Here is a 22,972-nt window from a genome sequence, read left to right as displayed (position 1 = left end):
GCCACCTCAGAGAGTCACTGAGAACAGAAGCCCTTTGGCTTGTAGTTTTCATCCTTATTGTTTGGATGTAGACAGCAAAGAAAGACAGGGCGATGCTGCTTTTGTAAAAAAAAATTGGTGATTCCTGCTAGCTTTTGAAATGGTCTCTGTGTACGATAGGCTGTTGTCATTAACCATTAATAAGTATTTATTCAGTATCTACTACAAACCACTACATGTATATTACGCACTGTGAATGGTGATAATTCACATACATGTATAAACAAACATTGTGTGGTTTCATATATATATATGTGTGTGTGTATATGTGTGTGTGTATGTGTATACATATATACAACCAGGCTTTGCAAAAATCAACATAATATTTAGGTTAGTATGCCTAGCAGGGCATTGTAAAAAATATTCCTATATTTCTTCAAAGAATCCACTAACATTTGATCATTAGAATAGCAAAAAAAAAAAAAAAAAATCAAATAGGGCAAGTGTAGATTAATATGCCCCAGGAAAATTACCAGCTACTACAAATATGTAATAGGACAAGCAAACACGAACAAATAAAACAGGAAGTGAGCTGGCAACGGCCACAAGCTGAATATGAATCAGCCATTCGGTGCTATTGTGATAAAAGTCGATAAGATACAGATCAATAGGAGTAGGGAGGTAAGGCTGGGTGTAATTCTTCTTCCGGACTTCCTATTAGTCAGAGGGAGAAGGGATCCTGACTTGGATACACAGTTTTAAAAAACCTGTAACTGGGACACGGCTCAGTGGTGGAGCACTTGTGTAGTGTGCAGGAGATCCTGGGTTCAGTCCCCAGCATTGCAAACAAGAAAGCCTTTAAGAAAGATACTTTAAGGTGAACAGCTTTTAACACTCAAGACCCATAATGGCCTGAAGACTATTACTAACTATTGAGAGTTTGGTTTGTTTGTTTGTTTTAGGGAAATTCTGGGCAGTGACTCTATGATATAAGTTAAATGGAAACTTTTTTCAGTCTAAAATAAACTGCATAGAAACTTCAGCTATGAAAAAAAAAAGACTTCATTGTTTTTACAGAATAACAAAGAAGTCAACTAGAAGCTGCACTAAGATAAAAACTGTTTATGGTCCCCGTGGGGCACATCTTTAACCTCAACACACAGAAGCAGGAAGGTCTCGGTGAACTCCACACTGGCTGGTCTGCATCGCGCCTATCTTGTTGTTGTATGACACACACACACACACACACACACACACACACACACGCACACGCACGCGCACGCGCACGCGCACGCGCGCGCGCGCGCACACACACACACACACACACACACACACACATCTTTTCTCCACAGAAATGGAGCCCACAACAGAACAGAGCAACGATTGCACCAATGTCCAGCCTCATGAACTGATAAATATTGGGGTTACTTCCAGGAATACAGGGGAGGGGTTAGTTACAGAAACAGAATGGCTCAAAGACACCTGTGTCGCCAAAGCCCGGCCTGGCATGAGTGCCAGACAGCACACAAAGCTGGGAACCTGGACCACACTGCACAGCCTGCAGGCGGCTCAATGGGCTCCTGGCCATGACAACACCGTACAACAACTGTGTCCATGCTACACAGATTTTTGACTATGTCCTCAGTTGTCTTGTGAACTTGCTGTTAGTCAAGGAGAGTCACGTGTAATATCGCTGCATAACGGAAAAATCAGACTTTCTAGTTACCTGTGTTCTTGTGCTGTAACCCTAACTTCACAGATACGAAGACTCCAGTAAGTAGAGCAACAAGGAGACGGTCAATTGTGATGCCAGCCATAAATGTTTCTCTTTGTATTCTCTCATAAGGTATATTTTTATTATTTTTAAAAAACCTTATTTTAAGGTAACTTCATTTCCCACTGTTCCTTTTGCCATATTGATCTTCTGCTCATCTGAGGATTAAGAAGCCACAGAAGAAAAGGCTGGTTCCGTGGCCGGTGTTCCGTTTGGGGGATGGGAAGTGGCGATGCTTTTGACATAGAAATGTTTTCTCTGGTCACACCATCACTACTTGGTCGGCTCTCTTACTGACTTTTTTTTTTTTTCAGACTTGTGCTTTGACTCAGCGGTAAACGCTGGCTGTGTTTCTCTAGTTTAATACTGGAGCATTTCTCTCTCGTCGTGTTAGCCCATGAGCACCCTTGCTTGGTCTCTAATGACAGCCTCTCCCTAACCGACGTCGGCACAGCTCAGAACAGCTGCGCGCCAAGAGCAGAAGGACAAGGCATCTCCTACCCTCCTGTCGGTTATCTTCGCATGTGTACGCTGAAGAGGCTTAAGAATTTATTCTAGCAACTCCTATAGCCAATTACTCATGAATAATGAGAAAGTCTTAGAAACTAAAAACAAACGGACAGTGACATATTGACTGTGCTTAGCTGGCATATACTGAGTTTCAGACAAGGGATCGGACATCTTGTAAAGATATAAAGAAGTCTTGTGAAGATATACAGATTAATCAGAAACAGGTTCTAGAAGGAAAACCTAAAATCTGGAATTTGAAATGCTTGTTTTCAAAATTGGCATCATCGTCGTCGTTGTCATCATCATCATAATACAGGGTTGTAGACATAAGGTTACTGTGTAATTCAAATGCTAATACCTGGTTGTAATCCTTGTTCTGAGAATCTCTTGTCTCAATGTTGTGTAAACAATGCTCCGCAATTTCCCGCTCATATGCCAATAAAGTGGCTTACAGCCAATCACTGAGCAGAGAGAGAGAATAGGACTGGACTTCCTGGCAGCAAGGGCGGGAGGAGAGAGAAGAGGAAGTAGGGAACTGAGCCAGAAGCGGAGGTCCAGGAGAGAGGACTAAGATTCGGCTGAAGGAGAGAAAGACACAAAGTGCAAGTATCTAGGGAATTTTGTCAAAGAGGAAGTCAGATTAGTTCAGAGAGTGGTAATTGCTCAGTTATTGTGTTGTGAAGGTTATTTAAAAATATAATAGAGTCTCAGTTATTTGTATGATAGCAGGTTAAGAGAGAAACTGTCAAACAAACACAGTAAAATTTTGGCGTACCACGTGGGCCTGAACAGCAAGGCCTCCAAATTGCAGAAAAACAAAGACTGAAACAAGCCTCAGAGAAGCAGTTCTTTTAAGCTCTTCTGAAGAAAAGAGTGGCTCTTTAACATAAGCAAGCTGCTTCTTCTTCTTCTTCTTCTTCTTCTTCTTCTTCTTCTTCTTCTTCTTCTTCTTCTTCTCCTTCTCCTCCTCCTCCTCCTCCTCCCCCTTCTTCTTCTTCAGAGATTTATTTATTTGTTACATATACAGTTTTCTGCCTGCACGTATGGCTGCACAATAGAAGAGGCCGCCAGATCTCATTATAGATGGTTGTGAGCCACCATGTGGTTGCTGGGAATTGAACTCAGGGCCTCTGGAAAAGCAGCTAGCATTCTTTTTTTTTTTTTTTTTAAGCATTAAAACATTTTTTACATTTACATTTATATTATTTCACATGTATACAATAAACTACCCACAACAAGAAGAACCATGAACAATGAGGAGTTATATAAATGTTACATTCTTAGTGTTTGGCTATTCGTAGTTGGCTTTTGAAGAAAACATCTTTCCTATCTTGATGTATCTAAACTTCTAAATGTAAATCAGTATCTATCATATCTCATCATTATCAACTTAAAACATCTATCTAGACCTAAAAACATCTTAAGCCCTAAACAGCTAAGCTTAATTGTAAGACTAAGCTATCTGGTCTTCAACCCCATCAGAGACTTGAGAAGGAATAAAATTAGTTACCTGAGTTTACAGGTTATCAGGTTATCAGGTTCCAAAATGAGAAGATGACAGAGCTGGCGTCTGCACATTCACTCTTTGGGTTGATCGATCTTATGATTTTTAGTTGTTAATTTTATATTTGTCCAGAATGATGAGTTTGGACTTTGTTAATTCTCAGTGCTTTTATTTGCTATTCTTTTAAAGCAGTGGTTCTCAAACTGCCTCATGCTGAGGCCCGTTAATCCAGTCCCTCATGTTGTGGTGACCCAAACCATAAGATTATTTTCATTGCTACTTCATAACTGTAATTTTGCTACTGTTGTAAATCGTAATATAAATACCTGATATGCATCTTAAGTGACTCCTGTGGAGGGATCATCCGACCTCCAAAGGCATTGCAACCAAGAGGTTGAAAAACCGTGATTTAAGTCTACTTAGATTTTTTGCAGGGTTTTTTTTTCTCTAAATTTTGGATTGTGTACTTAGTACCACGTTTACTTCCTTAGTCGCACGCAGCTTTGAATTCTGCCTTTCCAGTGGGATGCGCCTCCCTCAGCACCTAGTATTCTCAACCGCTTTTCTCAAAGCCAGACTTCCCTAGCCAAGGCCCCTCTGAGAAAGGGCTCTTGCTGGCCAGAGGAGCAAACACTTGCGGACCAAGTCACTTCCCAGAATCCGGGAGGTGGTCAGAATCCAGTGAGGGAGGCAGGGGAAAAAAGGCCTCTTCTTGGAAGCAGGAGCCAGAGACAGACTGAGAAGCCTCAAGCATCTGACCTGAGAAAGTCTGGAAGGGAATCTGGGTCTAAGAATTGAGATGTAACAAGAATAAATTAATAAAATAAAATAAAGGTATATAAAAAAAGAAAGTAAAGTCCTTAAAGAAGGTTATTTTGTGTTGATAAAGATGGAAGACACAATGGCACAGTGCATCTGGACTCCATTTGAATTTGTTTTTCTTAGCATACAAATAATTTTTCAATGATGATTACAGTTCTAGATATCCTTTTTTTAAGGGGGAGAGATCAGAATAAGACAGACTTAGAGAAAGAAGAGACTGAGAAATTACATGCTAAGTTTAAAGGCCATAGAACAGATGTTGGAGGAAACTTTGAATCAAAATAGGGAAGCGTCAGAGAAATCTAATACGGAATTTACAATAACACCAGAAGGGGTAGTTTCAGATGAGGAAAGTCCGCAAAGACCCGAAGAAAATGCAGAATGGCAGCCAATTGAGATGATGGATAGGCCAGCATGGTCGGACTGGGCACTGTGGGACTTGTCAAGTTTCAATTACTGGTCTGTATGCTAAAGCAGAAACGCAGATCCCAGACAGGCTCGGTGGCGCACACCGGTAACCCCGGCTCTCAGGGAGACAGGGTAAGTGGATCTCTGTGAGTTCAAGGTAACCCTGGTCTACAAAGCAAACCTAGGACAGTCACAGCTACAAAGAGAAACCGGGAATCGAGAAACCAAAAACCAAAACCAAAACAAAACAAAGGAAGAAAAGAGAAGAAAAGAGAAACAAGAAAAAAGAAAAGAAAAATGCAGATGATGTTTGGTGTTGCCTTGGAACAAGGTCATACAGTGGCTTGTGTGCTCTACTTTGTAGAGTTTGGAGAAGTGAAACATACGGATCATTCCATAGGTTCATATTCAGAATTTCTTTTTTTTTCTCCTTTATTAATTTATTCTTGTTACATCTCAATGGTTATCCCATCCCTTGTATCCTCCCATTCTTCCCTCCTTCCCATTTTCCCCTTATTCCCCTCCCCTATGACTGTTCCTGAGGGGGATTACCTCCCCCTGTATATGCTCATAGGGTATCAAGTCTCTTCTTGGTAACCTGCTGTCCTTCCTCTGAGTGCCACCAGGTCTCCCCCTCCAGGGGACATGGTCAAAGGTGAGGCACCAGAGTATGTGAGAAAGTAATATCCCACTCTCCACTCTACTGTGGAGAGTGTTCTGTCCATTGGCTAGATCTGGGTAGGGGTTTAAGGTTTACCCCTGTATTGTCCTTGGCTGGTGCCTTAGTATGAGCGGGACCCCTGGGCCCAAATCTGCCTATCATAATGTTCTACATATTCAGAATTTCAATGGGCTTTTGCCTTAAGGTCTGAAAAGCAGAGTTCTGAGGTTACACATTTGTTAGAGATGGTGACTTTCTTGGGGATGCCTTTGCAAAGCAGGGCTGATAGTACTTCCGTGTGTGTCCATCAGAATACAATACTTTTTTTTTTTAAGACATTGTGACGTGAAACTTGTTACAGATATACCTTATAATACTGTAGGCCAGGCAATTATAAAAAGGATCTTAGAATAACTTTTAAAAGGTTGTCATGGCTAGGCGGTGTGTTTCAAAATGGCGGCAGCGATGGACGTGGATACTCCCAGCGGCACCAACAGTGGCGCGGGCAAGAAGCGCTTTGAAGTGAAAAAGTGGAATGCAGTAGCCCTCTGGGCCTGGGACATTGTGGTTGATAACTGTGCCATCTGCAGGAACCACATTATGGATCTTTGCATCAAATGTCAGGCCAACCAGGCGTCCGCTACCTCTGAAGAGTGTACCGTTGCATGGGGAGTCTGTAACCATGCTTTCCATTTCCACTGCATCTCTCGGTGGCTCAAAACGAGGCAGGTGTGTCCATTGGACAACAGAGAGTGGGAATTCCAAAAGTATGGGCACTAGGAAAGACCAGCTGTACCACCCATTCCTCATTGCTCCTTCAGTCACCTGCCTTCCCGTCAGTTAGCAGATAGAAAAACCATGGCTTTCTTCCTTTCCTTTGTCTTTGGAGTTCGCTGTTTCCACAGCCATATTTTTTTTTTGTGTCAAATAAAGTTGTTAAGTTCCAGTATGGTTGCTGTCTTACGTATGTGGAAAGAGGGATCTGAGAAGGGACCTCTTCAAAGCCAGAAAGCCTGCCTCGAAAAGTGCACTGTTCTTCACCAGAACAGTGTCCTGCAGTGCGTCATCTCAAGGTCACAAGGAACCTGTTGAAGTGTGGGTCACTAGCACCCAGAAACGCCTCAGGCTCTGTCTTCCTTCTGAGATGGCACCGGGCAGCTGAATGAGGAAGGAAGGACATGGCAGCCTTGGACCAACCAGATTGGCTCTGGACTTCCTTTGCCTCTCATGAGGGAATTTAAGAACAAGTAAATGGTAGCAAGCTGGCGAGAAAAGGGCTTTGTGAGCTTACAACACTACAGGGCTAGTGCTGATTGTGTATGGCATGTTGCATTCTCTAGAACAAACGTTTACCCAAAAAATCCTGCTAGGTAATCTTGGCTGGCACTAGAGTAATTTTAAATTTTGATGTTTGGACAGTTTGAAAATGTATGCCTTTAATCCCAGCACTCGGGAGGCAGATGCAGGTGGATTGCTGTGAGTTCAAGGCCAGCCAAGAGTCCAGGACAGCCAAGGCCACACAGAGAAACCCTGTCTCAAAAAACAAACAAACAAACAAACAAAAGACCCTGGGTTCAATTGCTGGCATGAATAAGTAGAAAGAACTCTTCCGATGGAATTAAGTGCTCCGGTTTCCTTTAAACATGCTCAGCCGAGGAAAGAGCTGCCACCCTGATGCTAATTCAGTGGCTGCAGTCCCTTCTGAGAAGCTTTTGCGTGGTTTTCATGTGCCCAATGTCCTGAAATCCTTCCTTGCTCCAGTGCAATTGCAGGTGAAAGCGTTCTTCACTTAACTCCAACTGTTTTCTGTTGTTAGGCAGAAAAAGATTGCAAAAATGTGAAACAATCCTGTCTTCTGTTTTGCTTTGTTTTCAAAGTTAATTTTAATAAAAATATGTTAACATAAAAAAAGGTTGTCATAAAGCAGAAGGGAAATACGATATCTCCCCAAAATAGGTTAAATAATTATTTATTGATTTAAAAAATTTTTAAATGAGACAGGTAACACACCTACTGACACCGACTGGATATTAGAAAGGACTCCTGAATTAGATCCACATGTAAAGGTCCTAATTTCTTAAGACTGGACAACATTCCAATTTTCTTGGAACCCAGAGGAAAACGATGTCTCAGGTAAGCAAGAAGGAATTTTAAGAAAACAATGCCCCATCCCCAGAAGGGTTGAATGTATTTTGGTTATTCAATGTGTGATAGATGTTGTTATTGTTTCAAAAGTGGTTGGTTATAGGAATTATAAGTAAAATGGTAGATTATTCAGTCTATTCTTACACCACAGAGCAGTAATAAGCAAAAAATCTTACACTGGTATAAATCTTCATATTATATTTTGTTATAATATTCTAAGGTATTGTCCCTATGTAGTTCTTAAAAATGCAACGTTAAGGTCTAGTCCTTTTGAAAGTTGCTATTACCAACTGATGACAATTAAGAAATGCATATTAGCAAGTCAGACAGTCAAACTCATGGTCATGTTAAATACTAGTATAGTAATTACAAGAACGTGTTTCCTAGGCTGACCGATAGGAAACGGCTGGAAACAAACAATTCAGATAACACAGATAGGTAGTCTTCAAAGACCTCAATGATCTACGTACAAAATGTGGCATTTAAAGATTTTATTAACTTAAGGATTTTTTTTTTGAAAACAAGACAGGTCTGCTCCTGGTGGCAAGCCCCATTCTACTTCAGAGAGCATCAAAGTCTTCATATGTGGCTCGCTAGCCACTTTATCCAGGGGTGCCAAATGTGCAGATGTAAATCTTACCTAATAATTTTCATAATTGTTTTTTATTAGTTATAGTTTGCTATTGTAGGCGGAAAAAGCCCTTTTGTTAGACTAAGAGGGGAAGATGTAGGCCTGAGGTTATCGCTGATTTACATACCCCGCACGCACCACCCCCACATCTGGTTGCAGTCCTTGTTCTGAGAGTCTCCTGTCAGCACTACTCCTCAGCCGTCCCCGGATACACCAATAAAGCAGCTTACAGCCAATCTCTGAGCAGAGGAGAGGATACAGCTGGACTTCCTGCCAGCCAGTGAAGGAGGAGAGCAAAGAGGAAGTAGGGGGCTGAGCCATGGGCAGAGGTCCAGCAGAGAAGGAGACTCAGCTGAAGCAGAGGATGCCACAAAGTGCAAGTATCTCAGGGATTTACTCTGGAAGGAAGCCAGGCCTGCTTAGAGAGTTAAGAATCGAGTTAAAAGTGCTCAAGATTGTGCCGTGAAGCTTGTTAAGCAGTTAATACAGTGAAGTGTCAAGTATTTGGGTTATAGCCAGGTTAAGAGCGAAACTGAGAAACAATTTTATAAAAATAATCTTAATACATGGTGTCTCTGTATAGCTAAGGCTCTCCTGGAACTCACTCAGTGGACGAGGCTGCCTCTCAAGTGCTGGGATTAAAGATGTGGGCCACATCCTATTATCAGATGACTGAAAGTCTCAACATAAGTTTCTTAAACACTCAGGCTTTTAAAAAACTAATACACACATCCACTTTAGGAAACACCATGTGTAAATGATGCTGCATGCCGTTCTGATAGGTGGAGACAGTTCTCTCAGAAGACCAAGCAGTAGGTTTGAACTGACTTCGAGTTGATTTCTGCTGTGGATCACCTCTCACCCCTGTATCAGCTGGAAAGGATGCTCATGTTATGAACCATTCAACCAGACACTACTGCCCAGGGATGACATTGCCAGTGTTAAGTTCCAGAGAACACTCTCCTCTCAGGTGAGGTGGCTCCACGTCACTCTCTGAGCACCCTGTTAGTGTTTCTTTTCCACCAATCTCCAGACATACTGTTCTCTCTTTGCATCTCCTGCAGCTATGGCCTAAACTCCAGAGATCAACAGATGCCTTGGGGCAGATAGGATTCTCGACACCTGGTCTGACAGGCCTCGTACAGCAAGACTATGTCACCTAGTCAGGTGAGATATTTTAGTGTCTGCGAGTACACTCTATGGTGTTCAAACAGGGAAACCTTATAATGATCCCTTTCTCAGGTGTCCTTATAAGCAATGCGTGACTGGATATAAAGATAGAAATAAGCCGCAGATACTGGTAGATGGCGCTGACATAAATACAGCTGTAATTATGAATAGCTATAAATAGATACCTACAAGGGTGCAAAGTAGTTTCATAAGGCACGATGGTCGTAATGTTCAGCAGAATTACCTAGACAAATTAATTTTAGGGTTTTTCCCCTTAGAATATTATAAAAACTGGGGTGAGGAGGAACAGAATGGCAGGACAAGAGTGCACTCAAGGCCATCACAAAACCATTTAACAAAAGATTCAATTCTGAACAAATTGGTCAACAGATAAATTGAATCCTCAGTTCACATTTTAGATGATGTGGCTATTGGTGAGTTGATAATGAGCTCTTCTGTAAAAAGGTCTTTATTGCATCTGTCTTCTATTTTCTCATTCATCTTACTTTACTTTTATTTTAATAAAGTTGCATAATCATTTTTGACTGAATGGCATATAAGCCTGTTTCACCCTTCTATTGAATAAAATATATTTTCTTACCAAATACAAACAAACAAACAAAACTTGACAAGATAAACAATCAAAAGTTAAATTATAATATTTTACTGTTTACCTGAAAATTATTCCCAGTAACATTTTTAATGTATCAGCTAACTTCTATTGTACTTCATTTGATGATAATATTGTTCAAAATACGTGATTGTCACTGAGACCTATTGAATTTCTCACAAATTAGCATCATAAAGCAACTGGTCATGCATCTATGATGTTCATTGACTCTGACTTCTTCATCTTGAATCTGCATTTGAGCACTCGGTGTTGAAAGATGATTGACCACAAGAGATGCTGAAATCTAAAAACACATAGTACATTGGATTCATTAAGCCAAGATTGCTAATTGGGTAATATTGTGCCTGCTTATAAATTGGCTCTCATAAATTTGATGAAGGCACCTAAGGATATTGCATGGAATTTTTCACCCATAAAATATAATTCATTATATTGGGCATTGCCTAACACATTTTGTATATTGTAGCTTAAATAAAACTCATATACCACCAGAAAATTGAGTCACTTAACCACCTAGCACGAAATGCATAGACACGTAACGGGTCATTAGAACAGGGTGCAAAACTAATTAAAATTCAACAATTCGGTGCCAAAATAGCAATGGTTTTTCCCTTAGTAGCAGTATTAGAGACCTAACCTAACTTTTTTTGTTTAAAAACATTTTAAATAATTTTTAAACTCACAATAATATTCAAATTGATTAAGTCATTCATTTTTATTTGTTTATTAGTCAAGACAGGGTCTCACCAGGAAAGCCCTGGCCCTCCTGGAACTCACTGTGTAGACCAAGCTGGCCGCAAACTCACACAAATCACCTGCTTCTGCCTCCTGAGTGTTGGGATTAAAGGTGTGCCCAGCTGATTTATTTTAATAAGACATTTTCATCTTACTTTTCAGTCATCAAGTATTGGTTTGTATAGTGCTATTTGTGCCAGTGGAGGCTCAGAACCAACAGTCTAAAGAATTGGTCACAGATACAAAATTTCTACATGATCAGGTCACTTCTAAGTGACTTTAAAACCTGTATGTATGCACAAAGCTAAGTGGACTTCATAGGTTTTATATACATGTGTGCATGCATATATATATGTGTGTGTATGTGTGTGTGTGTGTATGTGTGTGTGTGTGTGTGTGTGTGTGTGTGTGTGTGTGTGTGTGTGTAATTAAAAATGAGTTTGGGAAGGCCACAAGAAGACTTAAAGGGGAAGAAGGAGGGGCAGAGCGATATAATAAAGTTCTCTTGTATGAAATTTAAAATATTAAATTAAGCAACAGCAACACTGCTAAAACAGTGGAGCTACAGAGCTGGCTTGTTCGCTAAGGGCGCTGTTTACTCTCCCAGAGGCTCCGGGTTCCGTTCCCAGCACTCTCATTGCAGTTCACAACCATCTGGGATTCCAGTCTCTTCTTCTGGCTTCCACAGACACCAGGTGTGCATGTGGTATACAGACATGCATACAGGCAAAATACTCATACACACAAAATGTAATACATGTATGTGTGTGTTTACTTTCCATTCAGTCTCAGCTAGCCTTCCATAACTAACTCAATATTGAAAACACTTCAGAAGGTTCCAGAATATGCAGGCAGTATCCATCTATTTATTTAAAGGCAATTCCAGACTTACCTGTTCAACGGCTCGGCACTAAAATAATCCCAGCGCCACACAAAGCTAACAGGGTTGGTTTCTTGGTGAGTAATATTCCACCTCCCTTCCCTTCCCTAATGTGGGCATGACTATTCATTCTCCCGGAGCTGAGTTTCAGGTTGGGAAGGGCTTCGCCAAGGTGGCCAGGGATGTATGTGGGCGACACATTTAACTCATGTTACGCCTTTCTCACAGAAGACCCATTGCAGAGGGCTTGGCAACTGTGCCCTGAGAAGCTGCTTTGAAAATGAAGAAGTGCTTATTGAATCTTCAGCTTAGTAACTGAAGCTCCTCCAAGGTAAGGAAGGGACTGTCTCTTAAATTCCAAGCTGTGTCCAGATGACTCATGAGTCCAGAGTAGACAGCAGCAGTGTCTTAAGAACCGCTTTTTGAACATATCCCTAAGGCTACCCAGCACATTAATAGCCAAGACACTGCAGGGATACTGTCAAATGAGAATTTAAGGTGGAAAAAAACTCTATTTGTCTTACTAGAAAAATGATTTTAGAGGACAAGTTTTTAAGCTCCATTTATTGATTTTTTGAACGTTTAACAGCCAATCATCTTCTGTCCTAGTTTTGCAGTCTTCTGCTCTTTCTTCCAACCTTCTAACCAGTATACTTTTATATGATTATTATTTCTCTGAAATTGGAAAATATGTTATTCAGAAGCATTTTTGGTTGGCTACAACTTGGTGAAAAGATACTCACTCTTGGATGTTGGAAGCTTATAGTGCCTCAATATTGGGAGAAATATTGATTAATATGGGCATATTTTTAAAACTGCTTAAGTTCACCTGTCAACTTTTAATCTTTCTTTTTGGTGGAGTAAGATTTAAGGGGTTTTATTACTACTTTCTTATTCCCCCCCCCAACAAAGCTGCAGAAGCCAAGTTCTTGAAAATTCTAGGTGAAGGATTTACCAATAACCCATCTCTCTGACGTGTTCCTTTTATTTTATTTATTTATTTTTCAGTTGGGAAAAACCTTGCAAATCTTAAGACTCAAATCAAGCTGAAACACTCACTTCCATGGTGTAGATAATTATGTAAAGTGGGTATAAGGTGTATATTTGTTGCAAGCATTTCACAGTATTTCTCCCACTGGTTTATAGGAGTTGAGTCTTCAATGTGGAATCTCTGTAAATTCTAATCATTGTTATTGTTCTAAAGGTGACCTTCATCAGGTGACTTGAGTCTCAAAGAAAATAGCCTTAATTGCTACCATGTACAGTGTGCTATACAAAATGCATTTAGATCAACAGAATGGGCAAAGTAGTAAAAAAAAAAAAAGCTATAAGCAGTAACACATTGTAATTGGCCTTTTACTTTTAAGCACTGTTTCAATTAAGTATGTCACACGTATGATATTGAGGTATCTGTCAATTACCATTAAGTTGCTTGTGGCCTTCCCAGTATCAGCCTTCCCAAGCCCTGAAAGATCTGGAAATCAGCAATGACCTGAGTTGTCTCACCAGAGAACCAGAACCCCTTTCTGCACAACAAAACTTCAAAGCGCTGTGGATGGAAACTTTTCCCTTGGTGGCCTGTGTGGCTGACTCAGGTGGCCCTTAGCAGTCTGCCGGGTGGCCAGCTGGGCCTGGGAGGTCTAAGGAAGCCTCACTCTATCTGGTGCCACTGTCAACCCAGAATGCGCAGTTTGCCCTTTTTATCATCCAGGGATCAAAATTTTCTTGAGGATGAACTCTGAGGCCTTCTGGGAAAGGCAGAAGCTGTAGTCTTGTAAGTCCCATTTTCTGTGTGTCACACAATACCATCACTGGCAAATTCTGTTGCTTTAAATAAGTCACAAGTTCAGGACAGAATCAAGGCCCAGAAGAAGAAAGTCCTCTCCTGGTAATGAGATGGACGCCCAGGGACGGTCAGTAACAAGTTTGATAGCCAAGGCCAGGTACCCAGTTCCTAGAGCAGGCCGGCATCTGTTCCCATAGTGTGGCCTGGCAGTGTCCACTGTGAGTGTACAGCAGACACTGTGCACCGTGTAACTACAGTAGACCGTCTTTCCCAAACCATTCCAGAAACTTGACCGATCCCATCATGCTTCACACTTCCACCCAATGCGCCCTGCGGTATGACAACACTCAGTATTTTCCGAGGAAGCCTCGCAGCTCAGATCCCACCGAGAGCTCTCCAAGGGCTTGGTAGGCCACCATTTTTCAGTGGAGCAGTGCTTCGACTGTATATCAGCCACTATGTTACAGGCCTTAAGTGAAAGAGAAAGTTACATATTGCATATATATGATAAGATGGTAAAGTTGGGCTCTGATGCTTTTGAGGGAAGGTAACAGGCTGAATAATGTGCCTAGGGCACTGGGAAGACAGATCTTCCTTCGCTGTTAGCATCTTTCCTCAATCTTTCTCAGATGTCACATCATGTCTTGAGGAAACTACAAGTAAGCACACTGTAGTGTAAACAGAGAAGGATGGGCAGAGATCTGTTTTATGTTATTTAAATTCTACTGACAGCCTCTGCATTTTACAGCTTAGTAATCTTTCACTGGCTATGCCTTGCTGTATGTAAAGATAGATAAATAACAAAATTAAAAGCATTTATTTTGTCTCATTCAAAGATTCTCATTATTTGTGCTATAAATAACACTGACCATTAATACTTGTCTATGAACTGTAAGTACTTTTTAATTGTATCTCATTATGGCAAACACTACGGAGCACAGCTTTCTATCGCCTTTCTTCTGCGTAAAGAATCTGTAGGTTATAAAGAGGTGAGTCCCATGTACACATATGCCTTTGTGTCAAAAAGCAGAAGATTTCTTCTCATTTTAAATGTTTCTCTTGGACAATGATCATTTTGTGTGTGTGAGAGAGAGCAGTGTTTTATCTTTTAATTTATTTTAATTGCTTGAAATGGACCAGCTGCAAAGTGAGAAGTGTGTTGACATTTATCTGAAGTCTTATCTTTATTAAATCACTTGTATTATTATAGTATATAAACAACTTAATAAACACAGTAAATACTTATCTATCTGGAGTCAGTAAGTCTATTGAGCCAGCCAATTTACTTTTAAATTTCTGAAAAGAAAAGAAAAAGAAAAAAGAAAAACAAATAAACAGATAAAACCTGCTGTATCAGTTGAGTCACTGGGGAAATTAAGTCTTCAGTTATCAAATCTGCTGCCAAATCCAAAGTGTCCCCATGAGAACTTGGAGAGCTTTTGACTCGTTTCTATAGACACCGATGGAACCACAATCTGACCTTTCTGCACAGTCCACTTCAAAAGTACCGGCATGGGCAGGGAGCTTTTATTTTCCCACACACATACCCCCAACCCCAGTAACTTTCAGTTGTCCTTCTCCAGTCTAAAAGTTAGCAGCAAGAGAGTTGGTGGTTATTCATATGTTATTACATTATTATTTATTAGTATTTATAACCTTCCTCATAATAGAAGAGCAAAGTGATGGTTCTTCCAAATTGAAAGTCATAGAGCATTTAGAGAGTTTTTTTCATAGTCTAAAGCCATATGATCCCAGTAATGGTAGGTACTAGTCACATGATTTAAATAAATGTTTAAAGCTACTTTTTCATTCAAATTAGTAATTTTTCAGGCACTCAGTAGTTGCATGTGGCTACAGTCTAACTGGTCAGCCAGTACAGTGATAAATATGCCTATCCTCACAGAAGTCTATGGAACAGAATGTGTCTGCACAATACAGAAACTACCTTGGCACTATAACCTGAGTGCCTCTAATTTTTTTCCTGTTCTACATACATTTTATTGTGCTTTTTAATTCACCTATACAAACATATACTGAAACCTCCTTTTCATGTCTCCTTTCCTGGCAGAGACTGCTGTCATGAAAACTGCTCAGTTTTCAGATAAAGCATGCTTTTCCTAAATTAGATTTTATGTACTAAAGAACATTAACATTTCACATTTTTGATCTGATGACAAATTCACTTAATTTCTTCATTCATCATGAAGTTTAAATGTAGAAGCCCCAAACCACTGTAAGTAGTTCTTGGGTCATTCTCAATCCCATTGCATGGAGGCATGCTGTGCAAGCACATTTGATTTCTTATGTATTAAAAAATTTTTTTTCCATTCTCAAAAAAGAGCTAAGAATCTGGATCAGATTTTTTACTTTTTCACAAAAAAGCAGATTCTCCTGTGAGATTCTAGAGCCAAACCCTACTTCCAAATAAAGGCCCAGGAAGTCGGAGGGTGTTGGGTGCAAAGACTTCTGTGCCACTTGTCCTCTTAGAAGACGGTAAACAACTGCAGAGATTAAAGGTCTAATAGTGCAACCTTTCAGTGACAAGAGCTGGTGCAGTTAGCATGCCATAGCTTTAAATTTTTTTTTTTACTTTAAAAACTGTATGCATGGGTGTCTATCTAAAGTATACGTCACATGTATGCAGGCACCTTCAGAGGCCGGAAGAGGGTATAAGGTACCCAGGAGCAGGAGTTATAGCCAGCTATGAGCCATCTAAAGTGGGTGCTGAAAAGACCAGCCAGTGCCTTTAGCTGCTGAGCCTCCTCATATGCCCCAGTTTAAAGTAATAGCCTTAAATTTGATCTTTCTTCATCCACCTGTTGAGAGCTGGAATTGCAGGTGCGCACACAGTCCTGTGGTCCAGCTTTTTTGAGACTTGCACATGAGAAAGAAATGAAATCTCTTCTCTCCTAAGCTTTACTGAAACTCGCACATGAGAAAGAAATGAAAGCTTTTTTCTCCTAAGCTTCTCAACAGGTAGATATGCCTTCTAACGTGTTAGATAGACATTATTTGAACCTGAACTTCACGGTCTTCAGAACTGTAAGAAGTAAATGTGCTTTCGTCTCAGCTACTGTCTGCAGCACTCTGTTACAGAGTCAGAAAACACACTAAGGCAGTCTTAGCCGCGCCTGTGAGCCTTCAACTTAAACTGCATCTTCCCTGCTTCAGGAAACGTGGGGAACTAAGAACACAGCTGTGGGTTCTTCAGACTACCGAGTATGGCATGCTTTCCAGGAGACTATTATTTTGTGAAAATAGGCTGTATTTGACACTTGTGCTGCCATAAACTGGGTGTTTTTCTTATAGTAGGTTGGGTTTGCCCTGTGGCTATGGGGAAATACTTGGAGGAGTGTGTGTATCAAGGGAGCACACATCTAGTAAGGTAGAGTGTTGAGCCTTGATCCTTTACCTTTCACAAGTTAGCATCACACACGCCAATAAGCTTAGGCAGGGAGAAAAAGTAAGCAAGACCGGCAGTGGTGTCCCCGGAAGACCACAGAGAATCTGCTTTGTTCACTGCTTACAGAGCAAGGGCAACATGTCTTCCTCCTCAGTCTCAAGAGAGAGTGCAGGTGGGACATTCAGTATTTCCTCAACACCGGAAAGCTCTTGGGAACTGTCATGCGCCTTTGGCTGATATCTCTCCTGGTAAGGAGATGACAGCCTGGTCCTCTGCATCAACATTGGTGGGCAGAGAGTTTGGGGAGAAAATTCTAGAAAAGCGCTTCACCTAGAAGCTTCAAGGTAGAAGACACTGGGATGATAAAAGGTTTAAGGGGGCTGGTTGTCTGTGCGCATGCCCCCAATGTCACAGTCTCCCCAGTGAAGCTTCCTATTTCACAAGCCAGACTTGATACACTTCAAAGGCTTCTCCCGGGAATAAGGGCAAAAGGCGCAGTGGCTGCTAAAGCACCCCGATTGCAAACCTAACATCACCAGAACATTCATCTTCATTTTAGGTCAGGACGCTGAGATGAAGAACTGTTCCAGTTCATTCTGGCCTGAAATAGGTTAGCAATTAGATTATGAAGCCACATTAAGTCAGGGCATGATAAACTAATCTGGTGTTAGTTGTGAAATTGTTTCCAGATCTTGTCTCTTAGACAGTGTGGAACTATGGTTTATTTTCAACGGCTTTTCCAATATGCTTAACTGAATAATGTACCTGGTGCTCTCTCTAGAACCCTACAAAGATTTGCTTACTAAGCAGTCTTCCATTGCGAATTATATGCCTCCAATTTTCACACAGAAAAGTTTCTTGTTTACTCTCCTCAAATAAAACATTAGTAATTGTCAGTTTCCTTATTGAAGGTCTTCACAGAGCCCACCAAACACGCCCTCACTTCCTTCATTCTTCTCTTGCTTTTGACTCATTAAGATTTTAATCTGAAAATACAGCTCAGCAAGCAATAACTAAACCCCAGAAACTTCCATCTCTTAGCATATTTCTAAATCCTTTGATTGGCTAGAACCTAATACTAAACCCATTTTCAAAGCAAATGGGAAAGACACAATCCCATTATGACATTATTTTCTTGGCATTGAGAAAAAAAATTCCATGACCCACTTTAATAACAGTATTCTTAGTCACACTTATAATGATTCCTAGCTTCTGCCCTTTGGTGATTTCCAAGGGATCTAGAAGCCTATATCACCTTGACTGATATGTGATATAACTATTTAGTGCAACTAGGAAATTAGCTGTTCACCTTTAGCCTGGGTAATGGAATCCAGTCTTGATATCACCGGCACTATTTAATGACGCACATGCAACCCCTTTCCCAGGCTTCAGCACTTGTTGCCTGTTGTCCCCATTTCAGCCAATAAAGCAAATCCTTCTGGCAGCCTCATGAACTCATTCCACAAATAGTCCATCAGTGCCTACAGCGTACAAACCAGATGTCAGATGCCCAACTCTCAAGGAGAAGAATTTGTTCTTTTCAGAATGAATTCACACTTTTTTTTTTTAACATTGTCTAAATAGACTCGCCTCCCGTGGTTAGCCAATTCCTTCTTACCTTAAGTTTCAGGCTGTTTTTCCAGTCATCGAAAGTCCCTGTGTTTATGACACAGAATTTCACAGATGCAGGAGAAGGGTGGAAGCCCAGACAATTTAAGGTGCTGTGAAGACGTTGTACGGTGTGTATAGCACTAGAGTTCTAGGACCGCACTCTACGCAAACAACGTGAATGTAGGAGGCAGCACTGAATTCAGGGTTAATACTGCAGCGTTTGGGATTCATTATCTGCATGGTTTTGCCCCCTTTGTTTCTCAGGAATCAGAGGCGGAGGAGGACGGGAGAGAATTAATAAAGTTAGTAACTTTGCCTGAAGGCGTCAGAGCATCGTTTGCTCTGCGTCCCTGCAGCACTCAACACATACATCTATATGTTGCACATTATTTTCTATAACCTGCCTTTTCCATTACAGCTTCCAATTCCTACCCTGTAATTTCTAAGTACACATAATTACTACTTCAGGTGTTAAATTCCACATTTGCAAGTATCTACACCCCAGCCCTCCAAAACAAAAGACAGCTAGCTAAATACAATTACCACATTATGAAATGTGCAAATTTTAGCAATAATCATGGTCTAAGAATATTCAGGCTGAGATAGTTTTCTTCGGGTTTCTGAATTAAATGACCAAAAGATAAAATGTAAGTTTTTTTTCTCCCTTTGATAATTTTGACTTTGGGGTACATATTTAATAAGTGACCAAATTCCACATGTTAGGAAACAGAAAGTAGAAATTAACAAGAAAATTGAGTGTTACTATATGGGTACTCGCAGCCTGTCTCTGGAGAGAACATTTTATATCTTCCCGGTCCTCGGCTCGGTGCTCACGGAAACAGTTTTCCCTACCTGCGGGCACTCCACTAGGTGTTGATTGGAAGGAGTAGGGCTGTCCTCTGGCCACATTCTGGCCACACAGGTAGACCCCCCCCCCACGATGCTAAAGCTGATGACATTTAGTTTGCTTTTAAAATAGCACGTTTTGTACGTAGTCTAAATATAGTGCTTTTATCATCACTACGTTCCCCAGCAGTTCCCGGTAATAATGCTGTATTGGCTATAAGGGTCATTCAGAGTTGAATTGTGTAGACAGGCATCACACTGGAAAGCTAAGCCTCACAGGAGGGTCAGTCAGCTGTACCTCCGGAGGAGACTTTGAGGTGTTCTTGTCTGGTCCTCATCCCCTTCTCCACAGCTTGTCTACCCTGTCGCCCAGAACCTGTGCCTCACCCATTGTTAAACGCCCAGTGTTTGTCAAAATTCAAGTCGACAGGCCTCTAGGCCAGGAAGTTCTGTTCATGAGGCTATCCTACAGATGTACTTCCGTGTATAAGGTAGAATCTGTGTAGAAGGGAATCGTGTGAGAGCTTTATTCCATACAGAAAGGATTGAGTGCAGCCTAAATTTCCAGCAGCGAAGGGCTGACTAAAAGCCCCATGGCGTAGTCATAGGATGCGCTGTTGTTCAGCCTTCAAGTATGACATCATTGTATACAGTGACATTAGAAAGAGTTCAAAAGTACGGTTAAGTGACGCAGCATGCCACCACTTGTATGTATGTGCACATATATGTGACTGCATACTACATATACACATGTTATATACTGTGTTTGTACTTACAATGCAGTAAGAGCATGCCTAGAAGTATGCATAAGAAGCAAGCAACCACTTACCAACAGAGGGGACTGTATCCTAACAGGCTGCGTGTTAAGGAAAGAGGACAATACCTTTGCTGCCTTTTGAACTTCCCTGATCATGTATCATGTAATACACATATATGTATCACTTGTACATATTAGATTTTTTAATCAATTAAGTTAATGTGGTGTCCCATATTCTCTTTATCGTAGATATTAGAATGTATAACATTTAAAAAATCATACATAATCAAGTACTGGGCAATCAGAAACTCCACCCTACCTAGTGCATGTGGGCTGTGTGGTGTTTTCCTCTTCAGCCCATCATACTGACAAAATGGCACCAGCCTGTGCATTGTACAGTTTCTTCATGATGCATAGATTAGAACGTTGACAGCCCATATTTAGTTTATAACCAGTTCCTGGGCATTTTCCTTTGTCCTTCTTAGACTATGAAGTTGCCTAAAAGCAGCCACTCTGTATACACAGATGATTCTCAAGGACTCTGACCTGGGATCAGACTCATTCCTTAGCCAGATGCTTGGCAGTTTCTTCTTACAAACAGAAACGCGAGGCTGTTTTAGATTTGACCTTTAGTTCTCAGAGCATTCAGACATCCTTTGGAGAGTACCGAGGTACATGCTTGCAATGGCTTGAGAAAGAGAGACTTAATTCAATTATTTCAAAGGCAATGACTTTAATTTTTCACTTTTCTTATTGTCAACTGCTGATACTTATTGACTTTAGAATAAATAGATTATTTTCAAAGACTGACAGGGAGGATTTTTAATCTATAATAAACAAAGAAGTTTGCATCCCTCAAAAAGTAATGAAACTGTGTGTCAAGATGAATTTAGCACATTAAATCTGCTGTAGGTTTTTAATCGATGCAGCTGGCACCAAACACAACAAAACAAAACAAAATAATACAAGGGAAGATTCAGAAACATTGATCATAGCCAAAATACGCCCCAGCACTGCGAAGAGGTTTACTTCAGTAATATCTGTGGCCATCGACTAAATCGATAAAACTCATTCTTTGAAGAGCATCCAATTATCAGCTTACTGTTGAGTGGACATTCTAATAAATCAGCATACTTTACATAGAATTAGACAAGGGCAACATGCAAATTAATAATAACTCAAAAAAATCTGGGGTGAACTCTCAGTAGGCTCAGAAAATCATCTCGTGATTAATTGTTTCATTTAAATTTGGTTCATAGAGGCGAACCTTTTGCAGCGCACCCATCTGATGGGTAGTTTATGGCTAGCCACATTAGGAGAGTTTGATTAAGCACTTAAGAGAAAAGATCAATACACCTTTGTCATATTTACACAACAAAAGGCAGTGTGTCGGTGAGTGGGAACCAGCAGGAATCAAGGTACTATATTATTCAGGAAGTTAGCAGTGATATATTTTACAAGCACTTTAGTCATTTAGAAAATGGGCCTTATTAATAGATCTCAACAGCTTAGATGCAATGAACTGAAAAATGAGTAGAGCAAAAGAATTTTCAGAAACAAAATAAATCAAGGCAGTTAATATTGATAATATATAATTTTTTGCAAGAAACATACACAAATTACAAGTAGAAAAGATTTGGTTGACACCTTAGCAAAGTATTATTAATAATGGCCCTCGCCATATGAAAGGACTCAGATACTGTCCTAAAGTGTCATGAGCCGATCGCAAGACCCAACCGAAGTACTGCTCTTAGGTACTGCTCTAAACCGGCGTCTCGTTTTTATCTCAGTGTGAACAACCAATCATTTGCTTCCCATCGAGAGCTTAGACATGGAATATGGGGAGTGGGGTTCACGATAATCCACAACAAATGCTACAGGGATAGAAGCCAACTTCTCAAACCGAGCCTGGAGGAGCCCATGGGGAGCACCCCTGCTCTCTAGGAATAGACACTCTGGATGGGTCTATACTGCCTTCCCTACAAAGCAGTCTAATGAAGCTGGCTCCTGACTAGATTGAGTTTAAAATTTAGGAGGTGAAACTTTTAAGGGAGGAACCAGAAAGAGTATGTTAAGGTCCTGGGCTTTGTCCTATTTAAGCAGGGAAACTGTTAATGGGAAATGGGTAGAGTGGAAACATTATCAACTCTAACGGAGGAAACCTGGGTTTGGGGCTAGCCACAGGACTCAGTGGATAAACGCACTTGCCATCGAGCAGGATGACCTGAGTTCAATACCAGAACACCTACAGGGTAGAAGGAGAGAACTGCTAACTGGGAGTTGTCTTCTGATCTCACTCCACTGTGGTGTGCACATGCCAAACCCTCCCTGCCCCCAACACACAAAAGAAATCCTGAGCTGACTCTTCTAACTACATTGCTGCTGTCTTAGTCCTTCTGTTGTTGTTGTTGGTGGTGGTGGTGGTGGTGGTGGTGTGTGTGTGTGTGTGTGTGTGTGTGTGTGTGTGTGTGTGTACATACTTTAGGGAGGTGTTATTGTTGTTGCAACAGAATGCTGCTGAGTGGCTTGCAAAGAACAAAGAATTATGTTTGTTTATTTGTTTGTTTGTTTGTTTTGAGACAGGGTCTCTCTGTGTAATAGCCCTGGCTGTCCAAGACTCCCTTTGTAGATCAGGATGGTCTTGAACACACAGCAACCCACCTACCTCTGCCTCCTAAGTACTGGGACTAAAGGCGTGCGCCACCACACCTGCCTGAGA

The 22,972-nt window shown here is 40.9% G+C and overlaps 1 protein-coding gene across 1 annotated transcript; it reads left to right on the top strand.

The window, feature by feature from the left end:
• The first annotated feature begins 6,110 nt into the window (after positions 1 to 6,110).
• LOC311603259 (E3 ubiquitin-protein ligase RBX1-like) lies at positions 6,111 to 7,222 on the top strand. The gene has a single exon (XM_084792259.1). It carries the CDS (start codon positions 6,112 to 6,114, stop codon positions 6,436 to 6,438), a length of 327 nt encoding a protein of 108 aa, XP_084648385.1. The 5' UTR covers position 6,111; the 3' UTR covers positions 6,439 to 7,222.
• The last annotated feature ends 15,750 nt before the right edge of the window (positions 7,223 to 22,972 follow it).

The sequence above is a fragment of the Acomys minous genome, assembly GCF_964271855.1.
Source record: "Acomys minous genome assembly, chromosome: 8".
Lineage (NCBI taxonomy): Eukaryota > Metazoa > Chordata > Mammalia > Rodentia > Muridae > Acomys > Acomys minous.
Note: the sequence above shows the minus strand (reverse complement) of the source record. Positions and strands in the feature narration are given on the sequence as shown.